This window comes from Chelon labrosus (genome assembly GCF_963514085.1).
Source record: "Chelon labrosus genome assembly, chromosome: 21".
Lineage (NCBI taxonomy): Eukaryota > Metazoa > Chordata > Actinopteri > Mugiliformes > Mugilidae > Chelon > Chelon labrosus.
The window spans coordinates 12,127,460-12,151,837 of NC_140354.1; the positions used below are offsets into that span (position 1 = coordinate 12,127,460).

At 44.8% G+C, this 24,378-nt stretch overlaps 2 protein-coding genes across 3 annotated transcripts; both read right to left on the reverse strand.

The window, feature by feature from the left end:
• Window positions 1-4,148: 4,148 nt before the first annotated feature.
• On the reverse strand, window positions 4,149-18,785 carry taok2a (TAO kinase 2a). 2 transcript variants are annotated; one of them, XM_084570160.1, is made up of 20 exons: window positions 18,157-18,785; window positions 14,088-14,228; window positions 11,672-11,743; window positions 11,443-11,544; window positions 11,280-11,325; window positions 11,094-11,190; window positions 10,879-10,992; window positions 10,467-10,558; window positions 10,285-10,378; window positions 8,898-8,979; window positions 8,622-8,792; window positions 8,316-8,525; window positions 8,095-8,223; window positions 7,755-7,991; window positions 7,508-7,636; window positions 7,082-7,285; window positions 6,757-6,996; window positions 6,416-6,628; window positions 5,972-6,154; window positions 4,149-5,813 (listed from the first exon to the last, which is right to left on the reverse strand). In XM_084570160.1, exons 2-20 carry the CDS (start codon window positions 14,217-14,219, stop codon window positions 4,914-4,916), a joined length of 3,447 nt encoding a protein of 1,148 aa, XP_084426286.1. In that variant the 5' UTR covers window positions 14,220-14,228; window positions 18,157-18,785; the 3' UTR covers window positions 4,149-4,913. The 2 variants fall into 2 exon arrangements, with proteins under 2 accessions (XP_084426286.1, XP_084426285.1); XM_084570159.1 differs by having other exon boundaries at window positions 6,407-6,628; window positions 18,157-18,783.
• Window positions 18,786-19,423: 638 nt separating this feature from the next.
• LOC311507183 (heat shock 70 kDa protein 1-like) lies at window positions 19,424-21,522 on the reverse strand (the record flags this gene model as incomplete). The annotated part of the gene is made up of 1 exon (XM_084571438.1): window positions 19,424-21,522. One exon carries the CDS (start codon window positions 21,520-21,522, stop codon window positions 19,603-19,605), a length of 1,920 nt encoding a protein of 639 aa, XP_084427564.1. The 3' UTR covers window positions 19,424-19,602.
• Between the last annotated feature and the right edge of the window lie 2,856 nt (window positions 21,523-24,378).

Consider the following 24,378-nt stretch of genomic DNA (forward strand, 5'->3'; position numbering starts at 1 on the left):
ATTGTTTGCCATCTTTTAAACACTGAACTGCATCAGTTTTGGGGATGCCAGACTGTCCCTGAACGCACCACAGAGCAGAGTACACTAGAACTGAAACAACTGGTCAATTCATGAAAATCAAGGTGTCTTTTCCTTTTAGTTGTTTAATTTTAAACTGAATATCTTTTGAGTTTTTTTCTTTTTCTTTATAGAAACATTGAGGGTAATTTCTCTAGACGTCAAAGTTAATTACTGAAAGGTCAAAACAATCGGCAGATGAATGTGGGGCTGCAAAACCGCTGATTGTTCTCGTTCTATGATTAATCTGCAGATCATTTCATCAAATAGTTGCTTCTTTTGTCTGCAAAAAGTAAATCTCCTGGAGTCTACCGTTTTATGACAATGACAGGATAAAATAAAAACAGAAAAATCATGAAAGTGACTTCTGAAAATAGTCTAAAATGCTGAAATTAAATGATAAACCCTTATTGTGAAAACCCTGGATAGAGACTCTGTTCTTATGAAATAAAACAGAGAAAATCTAAATGTTTTTACTGTAAAGAAGTAAAAAATAATTCTGTTATTAATAATAATAATTGATGACTTGTTTCAGCTCTAAATAACAAGATGTCACCTTTAAGAGGCTTTTTTTTCTCCGCTATATTCAAAAATTTGCAAAGACGGCAAAAATACAAATTGCACAAGATGTTCCTCGAATTCTGACACTTTGACAAAATAAAAAAAAGTCAGTAAACTGCTCACAAACACAAACCGAAGTGTGTTTCAGGAAAAAAAGAAACTAAGTGTGACATATACCCAAACGTGATAGGACTCCTCGCTTGTTGGAGGCGACATAAACTTCCCCAGTGCAGTTTTAATTGGCAAAAAGAAAACACTTCAGGAATGCTCAGGATTTAAAAAAAACAAAACAAAACAAAAAGAAACAATAACATTGGCAAAATGAAATCTCACGCTTTTAACATATTTTTTTTTCCTCAGGAAGATGAGAAGCACAGTTCATCCAAACACTTCCGACAACAACAGAACCCAGCACAGCTTCTTCTATCCGACTCGTTTTCCACTCAGCGTCTTTAAAGTCCAGCATGTCCTGCAGTGATGTGTCCCAAAAAAGGAAAAGCTCCATTTTACAGCTTCCGCTCTGAACACGGCGTCAGTTTGTCCTCTCCTACTCTCATTCACCATCTCTTGTCAACATTTGCACAAAACTGAGAAACGAAAAAGAAAGAAAGAAAAAAAAAAAAAGCCAAGAAATGTTTTCTCTTTAAAATCCACCAAACATTCTTTTACTATCAGTGCAAATGAGGTAGACATGACAACTAAGGACAGCATCCGATCGCCCGGAGGTCAGCTGAAGATGATTATTCTACCCATTCGGACTGTGCAAAAATCAAACCATGAGGTGTTCACTTGGAAAACAGACAGAGTGGGGTTTCTATGGAGTCCCAAAGGTGCCAATATTAAATTATAACTGAAACAAATAATTATATGTACAAAGTTGTGTAAAATACCAAAAAAAAAAAAAGGGTGTGACATGAGTTCAAATCAACTAATTTGACATTTTTTTTTTTTTTTTGGTCTTTTGGCTTTCCATTTAATGAGACATATTTTCCAATTTCCATATTTTTTAAAAAATATTTTATAATGTATTGTGTAATATATACTGATGCTGTTGTTGAAGTGTCATTAATATGGCGGCAAAATAAAAAGATGATTTAGCGTTTCCTATTAAAACTTATTAAAAGAATATTTTGGCAAAATTTTTTTAAAATGTCCTTAATTATTTCACAAATTTCCTTCCGTAAATCTAATATTGAAAACTTTTTTGGGCTCCGTGTTTTGCAGGGTTACAGTGTATTTGGGGAAAAAAAAAAATAATAAAAAAAAGTCCATTGCACAGAAACGGGTGCGAAAAAAAATATAAAATTAAAACTGATAAAAACATGGCACGAAAATTGTAGTGAAAGATCCGGAAAATACGCGTGTGACTAAGCTCGACTGTGGGCGCTCCACGTTTTAATACTGGCTCAAAATAAAAAGTAAAGAGTAGAACGCAGCCCTGCCCAGAACTGGAGACTCCTACCCTGAGACCTCGACAGGAATGCTGGGAAAGGTAGTCCTTTTGTCCTCCTTAAAAACATTAATAATTTTTTTTTTTTTTTATAGCTCTATCACAGTAACATTGCGCTTATTCCCCACCTAGTGGTCAAAATTGGCAATTACACTTTAAAAATTAGCATACAACATAAATATTCCAACTGCAGTAGTAGTAATAATAATGATAGTATCTATTGGTCTGCATCTAGTACAAATTGTCTGAACTCACGTGACAAAATAATCATTATTATTATTATTACTCTAACACAGTCTCAAAGTTAGTGCTTCTATGTACACCGGTAAGTACAATGCAAGTCAAAAGTGTTTGGACAGTGAACAATCTTCAGTATACCTGCTACTTTTACACAGGTATCTTACATTTATATGCATTTATATAAATAGGTAGTGTGCATGTTTATTCATACAAATGCTGTCTGTACATAAGTCCCATGCACTGAATTGTACTAGTTTGTAATGCACATGTACATCTTATCTACAGATGCAGACGAACGGTGGAGAAATCGGGTGTGGGTAAGCTGTCAGCGCTGCGAGCGAGCGAACACACACACACACACGCACACACACATACACACACCCATCAAACACACACACACAGATTTAGTGCTCAGCCCGCGCAAAAAAACACTCTGTGGCAGCATCTCGTTAAAGGAACCTTCCAAGAGATTTTCTTATTTGTTGTTTTAGTGCTGTAAGATGAGATGACTGACGTCGCGTGTTTGGGTTCAGTACAGAGGTCTGGGTTAGCCTAGCCTAGCCTAGCTTAGCCTAGCCTAGCCTAGCTTAGCGTGAAAGTCAGAAGCATATAAAGGATTAAAAACGCTTTCCAGCAGATTGAATTTAGGTTTACTTTTTTTTTTTTTTTTTACATATTCACACTGCTGCTCAGTTAGAAAGCTAATCATCAGTCCTTTAGTGGATTAACAGACATGGAGGTACAAATGTTAGTGTATTAAGTAATCGTGTGATTGGATGAGCAGTTTAAAAAACGTCATTAACGTCCTTTTAATTCTCCAAACTTCACGGCAGCTACACTTACATGGACGTCACTAGAACAGACCGGCCTGATCAGAGGGACTTTTTAATCCGGTGGAGAAGTGTGGTTTAAACCTTTGATAGTATGTACAATAGGAAAATATCAGCTGCTAATAACCATCTAACCAGATCCGATTTAATCTTTTTAATCTCTTTCCGTGCATGTTTGTCCCACATGGAGTAAACATCAGGTTTGTTCAAAGGAGTCTTTGAAAATATGAACAAAGCCAGAATCCATGTAGGCATGGGAACGTTGAAAACTCGTATACTAAAATATACTGATATATTTCAGGTATATTCAACGCTCTAATCTATTTTGTGCATGTCAAAAAAAAATAAATCTGATTAATATTTTGGCAAGTGTAAACATATATATATCCTATCAGATCATTTTATTTAGTGTCAGTGTAAACAATAAAGTAGGAATCTCTGATCAGAACGATCGATCCGAGTTGAATGAATACCGCCCATGTAAACGCAGCCAGCGAGTCGTATTGTAAATAGGTTTTAATCACACACTCCAACGTTTGCTATAGTCAGGGTTGGAAACGTGTGCAAAGCCGATGACATTTAACCATCGCTCCAGTGTCAACATATTACAGCAGCTCCTACTTAACACTAGGCAGCAGGTGTCGCCGATTCTCCAGATTTTTTTTCCGTTTAAAGCATGCGACTCGGGAGGCGAGCGTCTTCCTCTGCCTCCAGCGCCGGCGCTAACCTTCTGTACTGAACGCGCCGAGATCCGAACTGATCCGTCTGGTAATCCGATTCTAACTAGGAGACCGCAAAAATGAGACTGTTCCTTTAAGAAGATCACAGGGCAGTGGTAGAGTTGTCTTGAGTCAGCCCAACAGAAAGATGGCAGTGTTCTTATATTGTCATATACAGAAACTTATCACTACAACAAAAGAATTGTGTTTTCAATAAAATCTTCCCTTGGTCAACTCCTGTGTGCCCCCTCCCCCCTGAATTCCCCTCCCCTCCCCTCCCCCCGACCCCGCTGAACGTATGAAACACTTACAAATCAAAAACTGGGTTTACAATTTACCATTATTTACATAGTTACAGTGGTTTTTAAAGCACCGCGAGTGGAAGCTCCACAACTGTCGCTTGTTGCTCAGTTCGATACAAACTAAGAAAAGAAAAACAAACAAAAAAATCTATTTGAACCCGCTCGTCGTCTCAACGTTAAACCTGCTGCGACTCTGAACCTCGACAAGTGACTCGGTTTAAACCATCAATACTGTGCAATGCATTCAGTGTGTTACAAAACAAACAAATGAACCCCAGCTTTGCTTTTTGTTTTTTTTGTTTTTCTTTCTTGGATGTGAAAGGACGGGTCGACTCGTTTGTTTTGCAGCACACGGCTCATTTGTGGACGTTTTATTTACTCTTTACGCTTCCTTCTCTGATTATATCACTGCTCCTGTATAACTTGGGGTTTAAAACTTAAAACAGCCCTGTCTGTAGTGACTAAAAGACTTAAAAGGCAACCTCTCTTTCTTTTCGTGCGGCGTAACATCCCTGCACAGAAAGGAGATCTGAAAAACAATTAAAATCTGGCTATTTGTGTTTTTTTTTTTTTTTTTAAAGGATCAAATTATTTGCCGCAGCTCCGTGAAGCCTCTCAAAATCTTCTAAAACTGAAAACTAACTCTCTCTCTGAAGTGGGGGGGTAGCTCTGCTTCTGCTTTTGGCTGAAACCGCTTTCCTCAGAGAAGCAGGCCGAGGCTCACAGATCAGCAGAGAGAACTCCGCGGGCGGTTTCAGGAGTAGGAGAGGTGAGAGCCGTTGGAGATGTGGGAGGTGACGGAGGTGCTCCGGCTGAGCCCTCCGTCGCTGCCCCCGCCGCCCCCCGGACCGCCGGACGCCGTCCTCCTCAGCGGCTGGGGGCTGTTCCTGAGGGCCATCAGAGTGGGCCCCCGGACGCTCAGGCCGCCGCCTCCGTAGCCGCCCTGCGACGATGAGGAGGAGGAGGCAGAGGAGGGAGGAGAGGAGGAGGAGAGGGAGATGGGAGGTGGTGGTGGCGGGGGAGGCAGGAGAGCGAGGGACTGGGAGGAGGCGTGGGTGGAGAGGTGATGGTGGCCTTGGGAGTGATGAGAGTAGTGACCCCCTCCTCCCACCCACTCCCGAGCCCGCTCACGCTCCCGCTCCCTGATCTCGCGGTCGTGGGTGTCACGGTAGAGCTGCGGCGTGCTCTGGTGGTGTTGGTAGTGCTGGGGGAGGTAGTGCTGCTGCTGGTGGTGGTGGTGGTGGGAGGAAGAGGAGGAGGAAGAGGAAGAGTGGCCCCTCCCGCTCCTGTTCAGGTCGCTGTCCCTCCCGAGGCCGTGGGAGGACTGGATGGACTCGGCCCGGCTGAAGCTGGCCCCGCTGTGGTTCTGACTGCGCCAGGACGGAGTTGCCACCGAGTTCTGCACGCTGTGGCTCCAGTGGCTGCCGGAGCGGGGAACGGGCCGCGAAGGCCAGCCGCTGGAGCCCGAGGACGGGCTGGGGGTCGGGTAGCCTTGGTTGAAGGCCTCGGCCGGGATGCCGGTCAGCGCCATGTTGCTGAAGCCCAGGCGCATGCTCTCGGAGTCGAACGCCTCGATCTCGTGAGCCTGGCGCTCGAGCAGAGTCCGGATTCGTTCTGAGCGCTCATTCTGGAGAGAGAGCATCTCCTCCTCGATCTGACAGGGATGACACGTCCATGGTTAGTACTTGACTCACCACATGGGGATATGGAAATGCAATGTGTTTATCACCGTTTCCCGTTGGAGGATAAACATTTACACCAGTGGCAGTTTTATTATCAAGTGCAGTGTTTAGGTCAAAGTGTAAACCGTACCCTCTGCTCCAGCAGCGCCCGGCGGATGGACACCCTCTGCTCCAGGTCTTTCACCTCTCGCTCGTGCTGGGTGTCAGTGTGGATCTTGATCTTGCTCTGGTACGCGTTCAGCAGCTCCAGCTCCTGCTGCAGCTGCATCCTCAGCACCTGGTACTCCGCCTCCTGGGTCTCGTCCAGCCGCAGCTGCAGGGGGGGGGGAGACAGATGAAGCTCGGTATCAGTAGAGCTCAATCTGCTACTTAAACAAAAGATCTCCCGCAGATCAGAATTCGAGTTATTGGTAAATTGACATGTTGCTACGTTTCTCTCTCGTTGGCATCGTAAAGTGAATGTTTGTTGACATTTTACAATCCGGATCACTTGTGTGTAGCCCTTTTTGTTAACTGGTGCGGGTGCAGTGTTTCAGGTGTTCGAGGTGCGCGGAGGTTTCCTTGCCTTACTCACAGCCTGTGTGGACAGCATGTCGTTGACGGAGTGGTCGTACTGCTCGGCCAGGATGGCCAGCTTACGTGTTTGCTCCTCTTTCAGGCGTTTGAGGACGGCCTTGTGGTCGGATTTGGGGGTACTCTCCAGCAGGTGGTTCCTCAGGGCTTTGTACTGACGCGTCTGGATCTTGCAGGTCTCCTGGAACTGACGCTTGATCTGCAGCTCTTTGGACTGTAACACAATCACAGAATTAGAGAATGTGAAGTTCATTAGCAGAGGTGGGAATTATCTTTCATGGTTGTAATGTTTTTAATGTGAGGGTTGAAGCTCGTCCTCTTTGTCCGAAGTCTCCTGCGTACCTTGAGGCTCTTGGGCTGCTGTCGGACCTCCATGGCATGTTTCTGTCTGAGTTCTTGCTCGCGCCGCTTGTTGTACTCCATCTGGTTGGTCAGTTCAGTCTGGTGCTGCGTTCGGATCAGATCGGCCCGGGTCCGCTGCACCGAGCCAAGCTGCCTGAACTCCAGCTCCTGGGTGGACTCGTGGTGCCGCAGCAGCATGGCACACTCCAGATCCTTCTGAGTCTGCTTCTTGTTCAGGTCCTGGCGGGTGGCAGACGTCGTTAGAGCAATCACAACAGGTCACAACACATACGGGGGGGGTTAAATCACCTCTTATAGGACGTACCTCTCTGAGCAGGTCCTGCTCCAGGTTGTGTCGAGCGAGCAGCATCTTCCTCTTGTACTGGCGACACTGCAGCTCGTAGTACTGCCTCTGCCTCCTGAGCAAACTGGCCTCCTCCTCCGCCTGCATCTGCTGCAGACACTCCTTCTGACGGATCAACCACTCCTGCTTCTCCCGCTTCGGGGTCGACTGGTTCTCATTCAGCTCCTGTTGAGGACAAGGTTGAGAGGAATGTTTGGGATACATGTTTTCCAAGACTTGTTTCTCTCACAGAACGCGTTCATAGTCCAGATAGAGGTTTGACTTAGCGCTTCAAAGTAACCGAAGCCCTCCTGTGTCAATGCTGCCTTCAAAATAACGTGACACAAACGCTGAGTTGAGGCGGAAAGCACCATCTCGTATGTGGATATGCTCAGTGCGAGCTCATACCTCTTTCAGCTGCTCCTTGCGCTGGCGATACTGGCGTTTCTGCGACTCCAGCAAACTGGTCAGTTCTTTCTTCTGCTGGCCCAGTATGTGCTGCTGGAACTTCTTCTCTTCGGCCAGAGCTGCTTTTGTCTGCAGGACACAGAGAGGCTCAGGTTAAAGGCTAAATAGCTGTGTAGTGTGAATATCCTTAAGCTTTAAAAGAAACTGTAAGTAGTTCGCTAGCAACGGCTCAAGGTCCGCCCCTCACCTCTTTCTCCAGGATGGCCTGGTGCTTCTTGGCCAGCTTGTCAGCCTCCGTGGAGAAGCTGTTCCTCTGGTTCTCCAGCTCCTTGTCCAGCTTCAGCTGGTGTTCGTCCATCTCCGCCTTCAGTTTGTTCTCCAGACCCATCAGCTGCTTCTGGTGCTGCCGCCTCATGCGCTTGTAGCCGGACATTTGCTCTCGAAGAGCTGAGCCCTGCTCGTGTTCCTGGATCTGACGGGTCACCTGTAAGATGAAATTTGTTGAGTGCAGAGTTCTATCACAACTTGAAGCAGACGCATTTGCTCCGGAAAACCTGAGGAAAACTACGCGATCCATCAGATCTTACCAAGGAGGCCGTGCGGATGGTGGCAAAGTGGTCACGGTTGCGGTAATAGGCTCGGCGGCGTCCAGCTGAGGGGGCCTGAGGTTGATCCATCTCCGGCTGGTATGGGTCGTCATAGATGTTGTCCTGGCCCTAAAAAGGAGGAGCCAAAAATAAAATGAACTCGGCCGGGCTTCAGGTCTGTGACGCTCAGAGTTCAGAGCTATCTGAAGCTGCCAGGTTACCGTGGGTCGATGGATGATGGAGCTGTTGGAGGTGACGGTCTGCTCTCCCTCCTGCATCATGGCCATCTCACTGCTGCTGTCGTCAGAGGCGTCGGCCAGGCTGTTGACTGAGCTGCTCTGAGAGCTGGCTGAGATGGACATACTGGGAACTGATTGGGAGCTTTCCATACTGTTGATTGTGCCGGTCTGCAATAGATACTGCTCCACCTCCTAAAACACAGAAACAAATATTGGATTGGATTTATTTTCCTCCCTCATTCACTAACTTCCACATTTGTGCCTTGTTTCTGTGCCCTCGTTCCTCACCTCCTCCTCGTCTCCTCCCTCAGACACGGGGCCGTTCTGCTGCGTTTCCTGAAACAGGATCTTCTTCATCTTGCGGTACTGCAGGTTGTCCAGCTCCCTCACTGCATCCTTGGTTCGGGCGATGAGGTCCATGATCACCGTCATGGGACGCTCGCGGCACAAGAACCGATGCTACGGACGAAGGGATGAAAACGACAAATGAGCTCCAACATCACTGCAGAGGAAACGTATTTCCACGAAATGTTACAACAGCAACAAGAGTGCGTGAGCTCTCACATTCAGCAGCACGTCCGAGGTAGGCCGGTCCTGGGGAATCTTCTGTAGGCAAGAGTCAACAAAGTTGCGGAAGGAATCAGACCTGTAAAAAAACAAAACGCACCATTACCACTTCACTGAAGATCAGATAAAGAAGAAGAAGGCCTCATTCAGTTTGATAAACAGTGAATACACATCTAACATCTCAATAAATCTGGCAGACGTGTGCAAATAGCTGTTTTTTGTTGTTGTTGTTTTTGCCCAAGTAATGTATCGATATCATTCAAATATGCGTTCCCAGCATGTTTTATATTATTTGTACCATTATTAGGGCAAGAAACACAGTTTATGTCCATATCAATAAAGTTTGCAATGATCAATTCTGCTGCGTGATCAAGTGAGCTGCATGCGTGACAGCCTATCTGCCGCAGCATAACTGAAATGCCAGGTGGATTGTCTGTGACTTGTCTTCTGAAAATCTAGGCAACCCTTATAAAACCACAGCTGTGGAAAAAAAGGCCTTCAAGATGGGTGCTGATACTTTGGACTTCCTCAGCTGACGTAGGAAGTACAGTCTTTGCCTTGATTTCTTCAGTGTGTGCTGGGTGTTCACAGTCCATATTAGATCGTCAGTAACGTTAAGGTATACTCCCAGGTATTTCTAACTTGATCTAAATGACTTAACATAAACATAACATTATCGTATATTTGCCTCGTTGTTCTTCTTGGACGCGGCTAAGTATACAGCGCTGTTTAGAATCCATTTGGCCCACTTTAGATGATGTTCGGGTGTTTTCCTTTCGGTAATGTTGAACTTAACCATGGTGGCCGCTATCTTGCCATTGCCATTCTGTTGACAAAAAGCAGCTACCGTATTGGTGTAGAACGATCACGTGACCAACCGTGCCACCACTCGCGACCAAGATCTTATTACGCTCTGAAGAAACTAGTTCTGCATAAAACATAGACGCATCGGCAATCGACTGGAATTTTTGCGACGAACTTTTTTTGAGTAGCTTAGCATGACTCGTTATGTTTTATGAACTAAAGATTGTGTAGATGCCAGACTGTGGAGCGGGATGAAACGATAACAGCGTTCACCTTACGGCCTAACAAAGCTGGCGGCAGACATCATTAGGAGGTTGGTAGCCTACTGCTGCAAATGACATTTGCTGCCACTAGGGTGCATGGATTTCTACGTTAACGTAAGACAACAATAGAAGCGCACGTGTAACAAAAAATAAATATATATTTCCCGTTTCCCGTCATAACCTTTCCCGGGAATCGGGAAATAGTCTTGATCAGATTTCCCGGGAATCCCGTTTCCCGGGATTAAACCCTAGTGTGCATACGAGTGTAATCTCAATGTAATTAAGTCTCAGGTATTTAAAAGAAGAGACATTCTCACCAGTGATTGGACTGCAGGATGGGGCTTTCATTCTGAGCAATGTGGTATAAGGCACTCATAGCATTCATATTGAAGAGGGGGGGCTTCCTCTCCGCTGCAGAAAAAAACAAAAAGAAGACTATTAGTTTTGTCCATTAGTATGTCCAAACATAATATCAAAAGAGTAAGACGGCAGGTCGTACCCAGCTCTATACTGGTGATGCCCAGCGACCAGACATCAACCTTCCCATCATACTGGCCCTCGTCCATGGCCAGGATCACCTCTGGAGCCATCCTAGGGAAGAGCACAGAGTACAGGTTAACCGGACAGAAAACCTAACAGGGGTTTAAATAATTATCACGGTGGTCAGTTTGAAAATGAGCCATCTTCTAATGAGATGTATAGGAGGCTCTGATGCCTGCTGAGTGCTTATTGACCGACAGCAGGCTCGCCGGCTGCTCTCCACGACTCCTGAACTCCCCCAGCTACAGACTGTCGGAGCTTCTGCTTAAAGAATAAACTGATTTTTCTCCAGATTCGCCGTTCTCATCTTCACTTTCTCGCTTATCGATTACATGTAGGTAAAAAACAGCAGGGACCAGCTGAGCACTCACCAGTACGGAGTCCCCACGAAGGAGTTGGCCGGCGCCACGATGGAGGCGGAGCCGAAGTCCCCCAGTTTGACCTGGCCGGGCTCCGTCAGCAGGATGTTTCCCGCTTTCACGTCCCTGCAGAAGACGATCACGTGTCAGTTCTCAAAAGGCGTGTAAAGCCCCACGTCTACATATTGAAAACTCTCACGAGAAGAGGCGAGGGAAAAAGGTTTTACCTATGGATCATATTGTGAGAGTGAAGATATGCTAATCCCTGCAGAGCACCATGGGTAATAGCAGCTATTTCGACTTCCTGGAGTGGCTTTTTGTGAACTGCAGGGGAGAACGACAAATTAGGAATCACGAAAAAAAAAAACACAAGGATGATTATGAATTGTAAATAACGTTAATGTTAAACTAACCTTCAAGGAGGTCTGAGGCCGAGCCGAGGCAGTACTCCATCACCAGCTAAGGGACAAACAAGAGCAATAAATAATTCAGATGTGGATATTCTAATGTGGAGATTGTTAGAGAGACATCCTCATGGATTTTTTTCCCCCACTGACTGATAATAACAACACGCACCCATGCTGTGTGTTCTTTCAGGTAACAGCCTCGGTACTCGATAGTGTTCGGATGTCGAAGTTTCTGCAGGAACTTCACTTCTTTTATGATGTCCTGCCATTTCTGCACACAAACAGAGAACACGTCTTTAACACAAGTTGTTTTTTTTATTTTTTTTTCCCCCCCAAGAGGAATGCTTTTCAAAACTACCAGACGGTGCATATTGTTTTTAATTCCACTCATTCCTTACCTCGTTTGTTTGCTTGCCGCTGTAGGACATTTTCTTGATTGCCACCACCTCATTGTTGCGCACGTCTCGGGCCTGTCGGACAATAGAGACACAGTTTATTAGCACGCAAGTTACTTCAACTTCCCTGGAAACATGCAGGTAACATTAGCAGCTTTCTTTAGGTGGGTAGCTGATAATCTCAGCTGCAGGAAGTTCATGTTAAAAACGTCTGTCTCTACAAGCTGCTGATTGAACTTCAGCTTTGTCCTTGCATAAAGTACGGGCACATACGCAACGATAAACTCAGAGCAGCTTGTGGAGCACTTCAAGCGCAGAGTGGTGCTTCAAGATCATAAAGATCAACTGAGAGACTAAAACTTAAAGTCATGAAAATCACAAAGACGCCAAGAAAAAGGCTCTAGAGTTCTTCAGTGAGCTGCAAATAACAGAAGATAAACTTAATGATCAGATGAGATTCAAATCAATTAAAGAACGCTAACCCCACTCCTGACTTTAAACCCACTGTCTCAGCTTTTATAGTCGTACAATTTGCCGATTCCCTCGTGCCTTGCGTGTTGGAGAGCGGCATCTTTTTTTTTTTTTTTTTTTTAGGAGCCGAAGTCTAATAATAACTTTGCGGATTAGCAAAAAATGACCGCGAATAAGAGACTGCGTCTGCACTCATCTCTTTGTCCTCGCCGTTGTCCTGAATAATTTATTACACTGATGAGAAACACGCACTCGTGCTCAAGAAATTTGCATTCTAGAGAAAAAAAAATCAGGTCTCTCTAATCCTGATTACAGAAACTGCATTGTGTTAAAAGAAATCTGCTTAGTGGCTAAAGCTGACGGTAACCCGGTTACTTGTGTGCATGTAAATGAGATCTTAATGACCGGATAATGGCAAACAAACCAAGTTAAAACGAGTATTTAATGATTATCTGTCAAATGTCTGACTGACAAGCTGATAGAAACATATCTCACGCATCATTACACGTGAAGTATTTCTTTTCTCCACCTTTTCTAGGTTTAAGTGCACGTTGACTTTAGGAGCGCTCGCTGGTGCCAAACAAAAACCAACAAAAAAACGACCTGACACGCTCCATGAGCCGAGAACAAAGACGTACAAAATAATCATTAAACCATCAGCATTAAATTAATCTTCTCAAATCATTTTCCAGATAGCTCAGCGAGGCATCGGATGAAGTCACGTTGCGCACGGTGGAGACACTGTCGTCCCACCTGAGACCGCAAACGCCTAAATGACGCATTAATAATCTTTCCACTCCAAATAATTCTTGAACTGAGCATTAAAGTATAGAAACATTAAACATTAAGCCTCGACTGAAGCCGTAAGCGACCGTTTAAAAAGACGACAGTCTGAGAGGAATACAGTACAAAATAATACTCCCGGTAAAGTGATGCAAATTGATGCACATCATCTATTCCTGTAGCTCATCTAATGGCCTTTTAAGGATCCTCTGATACTCAGACGCTCGGCGAGAGCGATGTGGAGGTGTTAGTCTACCACTCAGCCCGAGGAATATTTACAGGTGAAATGAGACACTGGTTGGTGTTCTCGCTGTTTTCTAATGAGGTGGAAAATTTTCAGATTCGCAGTTTGTTAATTAATGACAGAAAATATATATCTTTTTTCTAAACTGACAAATAAAATAACTGGTCTTTGGTCAGATTTACAGCAATCAGTTCATTTTTGTTCAACTTAATCTCAGCAATGGGCAGAACTACAATCAGAAACTGCCCAAAAAGATGTGGAAGATACCTGTAGTCTAGTCCCAGACCTGACTGCACCAATTATTTTTATACTGGTTTATCACTGAAGGGTAGAAACAAAGATGTCCACCGAAGTCAGCAAGTTTATGCTGGAATATATTCAACTTGCTATCATATTTAGAGAGAACTATACAATTAAATGGTATCGTTACCAACAGTGTAAACATGGTGGCAAAGAGAAAGCGTGGCTCTCTGCTGCTACCGTCTGTATACATGTCGGTTAAACCTTTTCAACTTCCCACAACCACGTGATGACCCCACAAGAAATACAGAGCGGGAAGCAACACGAGAGGTATCTGAGATCCGCTGCCCCTCATCAGCAGAGAGAACAGATCGGCGAAGATAAACTGAAGCGATCTGGAAGCGAAACTTTAGGAGCATAGTTGAGGGTGTAATCGGTGGATGGTCTGCGTTGATCAAGCCGTGCTTTTAAAAAAAAACACAAACCATTTCTTCAAACCAGAAAAACAGGAACGTAACCGCTGCTATCAAAGCTTCCCAAGAACTGCGACAGGGCTAAGGAAAACAAAGCACACCCCTAGCTTAAATAAAAAAAAAATACCACGAGGACTTGTCTGGAAAAATGAAAGTGGTTTATGTGGTTTAGATGTCGCAGTTTAGATCGACTTCACGTCCTACTCACAAAGTACACAGCTCCGAAGCTGCCATGGCCGATCTCACGGAGGTCGGCGAACAGCTTCTCCGGATCATCTTTGCAGAAGAGGTCTGCCACATCGGGGTCCTTCAGATTGCCCGCCCGTGCATTCGAGGGCATGGCCAGGGCCTGTAAGACAAGGGAAAGAGCACAAGCGTCACATTTACTGATGGCTTTCTTTAGTCGTGGTCAGCACAGATTCTGAAGCGCCCTCTGCTCTTTTATTTTATTGAATCTCCTCAACTTTGAAACTGGCCGCCTAATGCGTTTACAGGCGGCTGTAGTGCAGCATTAAAAATATTAGTCACCGTGCGAGACCTGGCAATCACATTCGGAGCCACAGCAGGTTCAAATCTGGCGTTTTACACTATGCTGGAGGTGGTCGACCTTTTAGTTTATATTTGGATCACGGACTGGGTGCCCACATTGTCTTTGAAGGACGAGAACCGTCTGTTTTCCACTTCAGCGGCGCAGAAACCATCTAATTAATGTGTTAAACAAGCAGGAAAACGCACTCTCGTACACTTGGAAAGTGACCCATTTGCGAAAAAAAACCCTCAGTCGTACCAAAAAGAGAGGCTTTTATCAGCCTCCCCTAATATTCCCAATCGACGGTTTTGTGTGCCTCGAAAATTGCATAACATTGCGAGGATGTCACGAGCGGCCGCTTTTGGCGCGTTAACAAGAAATCTGCACCTCTGCAGGGAAAAAAAAAAAAAAACAACGGCGCTATCTTGCGCCATTGATCTATCTGGGACAGTAACCAGCTGACAAGTCGAAGCACGAAGACAGTTACAGGGAAAGCGTGGACGTGTGTGACTGTGTGAAAGGACAGTTATGAACGGAAACAACACACAGGAGACGAAGAGTGACAGCGTGTGTGGCTGCAACTAACAGCTATTTTTAATTTATTCGGCAAATCTCATCCTGCGTCATTTTAAATATCAAAAAGAAATAAAAGATATCTTTGTAATCCATCAGGGGGTAAATTATAAGGATTTAGTTTAACGCAGGATATAAAGAAAACGCTGGAACCAGAAAAATGCTATGTAAAGTCCACTTTCTACTATTTCCAAATTCCTACGTGTTCAGTTTTTATTGACAGAAAGCTCATAACTGCTCTCTCATGTTTACCACGGGGATGGGTGGTGATCTTTGCTCTGCTCGGTGTCTAAGTTTAAGGAAGCAGGAACACACCAGCTGATTTCAGAGCAAGGAAGAAGAACGCATTAAGAAGATCAGTTCGTCTTCCTTGTACCGTCTGAAGCATGAAGGCCGTCATGAGACCGGAGAGAATATAAAAGGCTCACTTTCTGACGGCGGCGCTGCGGTCAATAAAATACCACAGGACCACTTGAGGAACGGTGTGCCGAGTGCGGAGCTAAACAGCAAACAGTACAATCTTCTCTTCTTTTCTTAATGAATTAACTTTTCTACGGCCAAGTTTGACACGACCACTGGACTTGTTGGGCCACATTCAGTCCAGAGGATTATTTTCAGCTTTGACTTTCGACGTGATAATTTCCAAATATTCCTCCGTTGCTTGAAAAATAACCTAATTAATAATTAACCGGTCACGGCTCTAGTTGAAATCGATAATCAACACCTCATCGGTGCCGCATTCGTGACAAATAAGTCGGAGAGTAACAACCCATTCATAAATTTAACGACGTGCTTGACACCGGTTTGACTGCCGTGTCCCAAAGATCAGACGGCAGCTGACGACACTTCACCGTCACAGACCAGCCCGAATCAAAGGCCGACTTAAGTAAATCTGTGAAAATCTAAAAAAAAGAACCAAGTTGAGCTTCAACACAAATCATCTGACTAAATCAGCCTGCACACTGAGCCGTGGCTACTGGCGAACGCGGCGTCGCTCTGTAACGGGGGTGGTTAATGTAGCTGCTCGTCCTTTGATTGTCAGCTGGAGCCCCCCGACCTGAGGAGAGCCGGCAACATAACCGAGCCTCTGTGAGTCGGTGAAAGCCAGAAGCACGCGGCCTCGAGGTCCCCCGTTCGATGCGTCGCTGCACAAAACGCACAAGCAGATCTGTGCTCGGCGAAGGAGACGGATTCCCACCCTCCTGCCCCCCCCTTGACCCAACATTTCTTCAAAATGCAGTGAACCAATTTCCAATTATACATTACGTGGCGCTCGGTGGCCCGACGGTGCTCATTCCAAGGCAAGGAAGAAGCGAACGCCTGCAGCGACCGTCTACAGTCGGGATAAAAACAACCGATGTGAAAAATGGGAATCGGGAGCATCCTTAATTTGCCTAAAACCTTTACATGTGACAGATTCTTCTGATCTTTTATCATGCCAATCCCCCCCCCCCACCCCTTTACATTTTCTACCACTCTACACCACACAGGGTATCTGCTCCGTCTTTGATATTCAAATTTAAGGACCTCAACTACATGGAGTCTCTGCAGACCAGAACAAATGAGCAACAGTCCTGAGTGACACATTTTAAATTTATACGGCATCAAATATGGGTTTTGCATTTAAGAACGCTATATTAATTATGTAGGTCAAAATCTTTTTAAGGATACTTCACTGTGTTGAATAAGACATTATGCAGCTCTTTCCCAAAACCCATTTTAAGGATCCACAGACAGCCTTAATCAAATGTTCAAAACAAAAAAGGTAGAAGAGAACTATTATAACTGCAGCCTTCAAATGGGGTCATGTTAACTCACTTGCATAAGACTATTGTCGTATTCATGACAAAGTGAAAATTTTATGAAAACCTAAGCTCATGCGTTGGTGCAGTATTAAAAAAATAAGCCTGCTAGGATTGGTCCACCGTTTCTGGATTGCTCGCTGCACGGACGACGAAATCCCCACCCCAAAAAAATTAATAAATAAATAAATAAACTCCAAATCATTCAGAATTTCTGAGACATGAGAACGTGGTGTCTATTTCTGTCGCTTTCTACGGAACGGATTTGTTGTCACAGGCTTCAGCACGCAACAGTGGGAGAGCGAGTTTCCATGTGGAAACTTTGCGCATGTTCAGTCAAGTTAAGGTCGAACGCAGCTTTTGGGACTAAAAAAAAAAAACAGAAAAGAAAGGGAAACAGAGCCGCAGACATGAAATCTGTTGTGTCAGTCAGTGGCGCAGAATGACCACGATCACATGTCTGAATACAGCACTGGTCTGCAAGGAGTTTGGAATAAAAGAAGCATTTATTACGGCTAATAACCAACGCCCACAAAAACTAAATTTAGGCCGATTTCTTATAGGAAGTGGCTGGCTCACAGGCAATGGAGGTGTGTGTGTGTGTGGGTCAAACTTTTTGCTTATAAAGACATTCAAACTTTATCTCTAACAACAGACAATACATGGGGGAAAATTAAGCGTAACAGGGGATATTACAAAATGACAGCTTGATGTGTTTCTCTTTAGAAAGACAGAGACATCCAAAGCTGTCTGGGAGGGATTAAGGATGCTCATGGTGTGTGGCTTTGATTACAGGTTTATTTATATAAGCATCAAAATCTGCCCTCCAAACACAAATAAATTAATAAGTAGACACCTCAACTCCTCCCTGATATAAATACATCTAAACTGATCAACCTGTACTAAATGTTTTGGTCTTTCTGTTGACATCATGACTAAAAAAAACACCAAGTCCTTTCACTTTGAGAAAAATTCATCCCAAATACAGAGTTGATTAGGCTTTCGATTTTGCTAATGTCCTTACTTTACGAGATGCTGATAAACTAGGTTTTAATTAAAGTGATTAACAGTGAAATTAAAATCTTAAAGGATGATCCTTTCAGACTAACTCTCACTGAACGCTGTGTCTTAATTGTGTGGTCGGGTCGCCAGCTAACGGGACAAACGCAGGGAGGAAAAAACAAAAAAACAATTCCTCACAATCCGAGCTACACGCTAGCGGCTAGCTGCAGCAATTTGGCATTATTTCTCATTTTGTCGAAGGCAAAAAAACAACAACAACAACGTCCCCGGATTCAAGTTTTGAAAACCCCTCCGGAGTGGCTAACAAGGTTGGCTAGCATCGCTCGTTAGCTGGATGTAGCTTCACTTACCGCGGCTTATTGTGGTTCCGCTCTGGAACGAAAAACAACTGTTAGCAGCCAAAGCTAGCGGCGAGCCTCAATCCTCATAGCCCGGGGTTTGCTCTCCGCAGATGATCAACACGACATCTGGCCCATTTCCACGGAACTCCCTCCCGACTTCAGAAAGACTGTGAAATAAATGAGCGGTTTTTTCAATTCACTCTGCCCAGTTTAGCGGGCTTAAATAGAAACTTTAAGCTCGCCAGTTGCCTTTCTCGAACGTTACGGGTACACAAGCCGCAGCTAATTGGCTAGCTTAGCTTCGATAGCTTGGGAGCTAACGTTAACGTTAGCTGTTATCCGGGGTGTGGCTGGTGTTTCTCCCTGGTGCTGCACTTCCGAGCATATTGTCCCGTTGCACCGAACCGTTCCGAAATTACACCCTCAAACTCGTCTTAAAATCTGTGCTCCATCCTTGGACGGGACTTGTTTCTTCCTCCGTTTTTGTTCTTGCTAAATACAAGATGGCACAGACTGCTGGGGCGGGACTCAAGTGGCGACCGGAAGCTGTTATGTTCCATTTCCGGTGAGGTTTCGACTTCACAAATAAAAGGGTATAAATAAACCGACCTACATAGTATTAATAATCTGGTACAAACGCTGGAAGGCTCCATTTAATGATGCTGCGTATCTGATGATATAATGAAGTGTTTCCCTTTAAAGACATTTAGTCTACAACGAATTATAAAAAACATAACAATAATAATCAAAATCATAATCAAATTTGTCTGCTTTACAGTGAACCTACATAAATTCTACTTCTACTCCACTGCATTTCATATATTAGTTAGTATTTCAGACAGTGAATGGAAGTTTCACTTTGAATACACTATTTCAAATATTATTTCTGCTTGCTTCCTTTCTTATCTACTGCTCTTCAGTGCTGTTTCATCCAAGACACTTACTAAATTCAACACAAATCCAAGTAATTGACAATACTGTTCTTTTATTTTTTTTTAACAAACTGATACTAAAAGACAGGACAGTTTCTGATAAGATTTTGTTAAAGTTTGAAGAAAATGTGACAGGCTCCGAAAGCTGTAAAAGCCTGACACCTAGTGGTGGTTACGCAAATTGTACTGCTTTAAAAGTTTCATGATTTACCTGTTTTCAAAGTCGGTTTCAAAAAACACAGTGCTATAAAATTCTGGTCCTATTTTCTTGTCTGTTGAGTCAATGTTTAAGAATGCACTGACATAAAGGGAAACATGCTAAATAAATTCCAAAGACACAAAGATTTAGTTATTAATTATATTTATTGCAAGGTCCAGCAATGCAACAATATAAAAATACAAACACACCTCAACTATTCTTCGTTTTTGATTTTACATATCATAAATAAGAGAAGAAAAACATGTGTACAGTTGTTGAATGTTAAACAGTCCCACTGATGACAAAGTCCATATTTAGACCACTTCAGTCGACCTCCTCAATAGTTGGCCCCTGGGAGCCGGCTCGTGCCTCCTCTCTGCAGCTTCCTGCAGGCATCCCTCCCTGGTACAACTTGCTGATGATGGGGTTGCACACTTTCTCCAGCTCTTTCTGCTTGTGTTCGTACTCTTCTTTATCAGCCAGCTGGTTGTTCTCCAGCCAGGTGATGGTCTCGTCACACTTCTCAATCAGCTTCTTCTTGTCTTCTTCACTGACTTTACCCTTCAAGTTCTCGTCCTGCACGCTGCTCTTCATGTTGAAGGCGTAGGACTCCAGGGAGTTCTTAGCAGCAATTTTGTCCCTCTGAAGGTCGTCATCAGCTTTGTATTTTTCTGCGTCCTGCACCATCCTCTCAATTTCTTCTTTGCTCAGTCGGCCCTTGTTGTTGGTGATTGTGATCTTGTTCTCTTTGCCGGTGCTTTTGTCCACCGCAGACACGTTCAGAATGCCGTTGACGTCGATGTCGAAGGTGACCTCGATCTGCGGGACACCTCGTGGGGCAGGTGGGATTCCTGTCAGCTCAAACTTGCCAAGCAGGTTGTTGTCCTTGGTCATGGCTCTCTCCCCCTCATAGACCTGGATCGGGACCCCAGGCTGGTTGTCAGAGTAGGTGGTGAAGTTCTGGATTTGTTTTATGGGGATGGTGGTGTTGCGTTTGATCAAGGATGTCATGACTCCTCCGGCTGTCTCGATACCCAGGGACAGAGGCGCCACGTCCAGCAGCAGCAGGTCCTGAACGTTGCACGAGGTGTCACCTGTGAGGATGGCAGCCTGGACGGCTGCACCGTAAGCCACCGCTTCGTCTGGGTTGATGCTCTTGTTCAGCTCCTGACCATTGAAGAAGTCCTGCAGGAGTTTCTGGATTCTGGGGATTCGGCTGGAGCCTCCCACCAGGACAATATCATGGATCTGCCCCTTGTCCAATTTGGCGTCCCTCAGGGCTTTCTCCACCGGCTCTAGTGTTCTCCTGAACAGGTCGGAGCACAGCTCCTCAAAGCGAGCCCTGGTGATGGAGGTGTAGAAGTCGACACATTCAAACAGAGAATCGATCACAATGCTGGCCTGGGAGCTGGAGGACAGGGTCCTCTTGGCCTTCTCACAATCTGTGCGCAGCCTCCTCAAGGCTCTCTTGTTCTGGCTGATGTCCTTCTTGTGTTTCCTCTTGAACTCCTCCACAAAGTGCTTGACCATGCGGTTGTCAAAGACCTCTCCGCCCAGGTGAGTGTCTCCAGCTGTGGCCTTCACCTCAAAGATGTCATCTTCGATTGTCAGGACGGTCACGTCGAAGTGGCATCCACCCAGGTCAAAGATCAGGATGTTTTGTTCTGCTGTCTTCCCTTTGTCCAGACCGTAAGCGATGGCGGCCGCCGAGGGCTCGTTGATGATCCTCAGGACGTTGAGTCCTGCAATGACACCTGCGTCTTTAGTGGCCTGTCGCTGGGAGACGTTGAAGTGTGCTGGGACTGAGATGACTGCGTTGGACACCTTCTGGCCGAGGTAGGCCTCAGCAATCTCCTTCATCTTCACCAGGACCATGGAGGAAATCTCCTCAGGGCAGAAGACTTTGTTCTCTCCCTTGTACTCCACTTGTATTTTGGGCTTTTCTTCATCTGAAACCACTTTGAAGGGCCAGTGCTTCATGTCAGCCTGCACCACTGAATCATCAAACTTTCTTCCAATCAGTCTCTTGGCATCAAACACAGTGTTGCTGGGGTTCAGAGCCACCTGGTTCTTGGCTGCATCTCCAATGAGCCTCTCGGTGTCAGTGAAGGCCACATAGCTGGGGGTGGTCCTGTTGCCCTGGTCGTTGGTGATGATTTCTACTTTTCCGTGCTGGATAACCCCCACACAGGAGTAGGTGGTGCCCAGGTCGATGCCGATGGCTACGCCTTTAGTTTTAGGCATTTTCACTGCAGACAGTTGCCTGAGAAACAGTTAAACTACACATCAGCACTTTATTCATTCATTATTAAGCACTTCATTCATGTTGGCGATTATTTAGTTCAGTATTGTTCAGTTTAAAGGGGAATTACTGTTTTTTACAACCTGGATCTTATTTCTGGCATAAAATATGATCGTTTACTCACTTTGGTGTCATTTGGAGTCGTTCACAATAATATTTAGTTCCACGTATATCCATATAGTGGGAGTGACTGGGGCACTGTAACACAGCCTCTAAATAACACATCATCTGCCGCGAAGCTCGTTCATTTCACCAATATTTTGATATGATACGCTAGTGCTATTCCCCGTTGACTCTGGAGTTACCTTTGGCCAGCTGTTCCTCTCTCGGCCTCCGCATCCTCTTTTCGACGAGCTCCTCATCGATATACTCTGGCTCAAAACGGTGCTGGACTGCTGCATGCCAACGTTCATTTCACCATAACAAAATATTGGTGAAATGAACGAGTTTTGCAGCAGATAATGCGTTTTTTGGAGCCTGTGATGCGGTGCCCCAGTCACAGTAAATATCGTCCGAAATGACACCAAAGTTATATGGGTGAGTAAACAATCGTATTTTATGCTAGAAACAAGGTCCAGGTTGTAACAAACGGTAATTCCCCTTTAAGTCAAACTCAGTGTTGGGCAAGTTACTTCAAAAACGTAATACATTATGTATTACTTGTTACTGTCATTTCAAAGTAATTCGTTACATTGTAATATTACTGTCTCTGAATTGTAAGGCATTACACTACTACTGCATTACTTTTAAGTTACTTTCACCAAAATAACTGGAAATATATATACTTATTCTAAATGTATCTTAATATGCTCCTAGGCTTAAGGCTAACAACAGAAGAATGTAATAGGCGCAGTTTAAAAACAAAATTGCATTTAAATGAGAAGATGAGGTAGGAACAATAAGTTCAAAACAAACTTAAGGTCAATAAACGTCAAAAAAGCAACCCCTAGCAAGCTAACCTCCTGACTACCAGGAAAACAATATTATCCAATCACATTTTTTTTTAATTCCCCAATCTTTGTAAGGTAATTAGAATGCTGAAAAAAAAATTCATAAGTTTTTATTTTTAAGATTTCATATAACTGATGGACGACATTTTCCTTAACGAGAAAGAGAAAGGTACCAAAGTCCCACCCATCATTGCAAAAGCTGTAAATGTCCTCTGTAGATAGACAGTATTAGTCTTAAACCTTGGCTTTAACATCAGCACATATGCACAAACCAAAAGCTTAATATAAACTGGACAGTGGTTGATTGACAACCTGCACTATTAGCTTACCAGAGAGAGAAAAATGTCAGCTAGTAAACTCCTTCTTAACAATAACAACAACAGTAAAAGTTAGAGCTGTTGCTAATGACTGTAATGTGTGATAGATGCTGAGTGATAAAGTAAATAGATCGTTTGGTAACTTATAGGAGCCACACGCCTCAGGTGGTCAGCCAAACCTAAGGTGTGTGCGCGCTGCGTGCATGGGGCAGGGAGGGGTGAACGAGAGGGGTGGATCATACCACTGGGGGGGGGGTTACTCGTGCTATTTCGCGACGTAGATAGATCTTTTGGTTTCGCACATAAAGTGCACTTAACTACTATCCTACTCATATCTTTGTCTCTAACAAACTGAAATAACAACAACAAACCATGGTTCACTGCAGAACTGAGACGACCACGCCAGGACAAGGAGGAGGCCTACAGGAGTGGGGATCGGGACCTGTACAAGCAGGCCAGGAACAAGCTGACAAAGGAGATCAAGGCAGCAAAGAGGAACTACACTGAAAAGCTGAAGGACCGTTTTTCTGCCAACAACTCTTCTGCAGTTTGGAAAGGCCCACAGACCATTACCAACTACAGGAGACCATCCCCCCCACCCTGTGGGGAGCCCCCGCCTGGCTGAGGACCTCAGTGACTTTGGCCACGTCCACACGTACGAAAACAATCTTTTCCCTCTCCGTTTTCCCTGGTATCGTTTCAAGAATATCTGAAACGATATTCTTGAAACGATAGAAGATCCGTTTCAACACGACTGAAAACGCTACTTCATATTCCAGGCCTATAGGTGGCACTGTTTCAGTTTCAGAAATTCACCAAAAACGGAGAGGAAGAGGCGGAGCATGCGCATAAAGCTTGAGCGCTGTTTACAAATCGGCTTTAGAAGAAACCAAACTCAAGGAGAAATGATATTTTGCCCTGGTAACCCTAATAGGCTAAATATCTTCTCCAGCAGGAACACGAGCATGTAGTCCGCCATAGTTGTTGATGTTGTTATGAGACGTCTCGCGGGAGGTGGAAGGCTGCTCCAGGGGTGTGGCGATGACATCATCGTTTTCTCCGTTTTCGCCGTCCACACAAAAACGCAAGAGGTGCGTTTGCGAATTTTTCCACCCTGGGACCCGGTTTCAGAAAAGTGCGTTTTAGGGCAATGTTTTTACAGGATTCGTGTGGACGATCGGCCAAAACGATGCAAAACATCTGCGTTTAGACCAAAACGCGTTTCCGTGTGGACGGCCCCTTTTACTCTGGGTTTGAAAGGACTTTCTCACCTTTCACTTCCCCCACCATCTCCATCACAAAAGGCCTCGCAGCACCCCAAACCACACCCGACCCCCTGCCTGCGCTGAGGATCTGCGAACAGGATGTGCGTCAACTCTTTCAGAGACAGAGGATTAGGGGAGGCCCCGGGCCCGGATGGAGTGTCTCCGTCCTGCCTGAAAGTCTGTGCTGACCAGCTGGCTCCCATCTTCACCCAGATCTTCAACAACTCCCTGGAGCTGTGCGAGGTCCCCTCCTGCCTCAAACGCTC

Bases quoted from the DNA above. Each gene is read 5' to 3' on its own strand.
- taok2a (XM_084570159.1), bottom strand. From the start codon at position 14,219: ATGCCCTCGAATGCACGGGCGGGCAATCTGAAGGACCCCGATGTGGCA. The intron at 11,326-11,442 runs GTGCGTGTTGTT...TTTGTCCCTTAG, and splicing joins TGAAAGAACACACAGCATGG to CTGGTGATGGAGTACTGCCT. The intron at 8,224-8,315 runs GTAACCTGGCAG...CCTCCTTTTTAG, and splicing joins CCATCATCCATCGACCCACG to GGCCAGGACAACATCTATGA.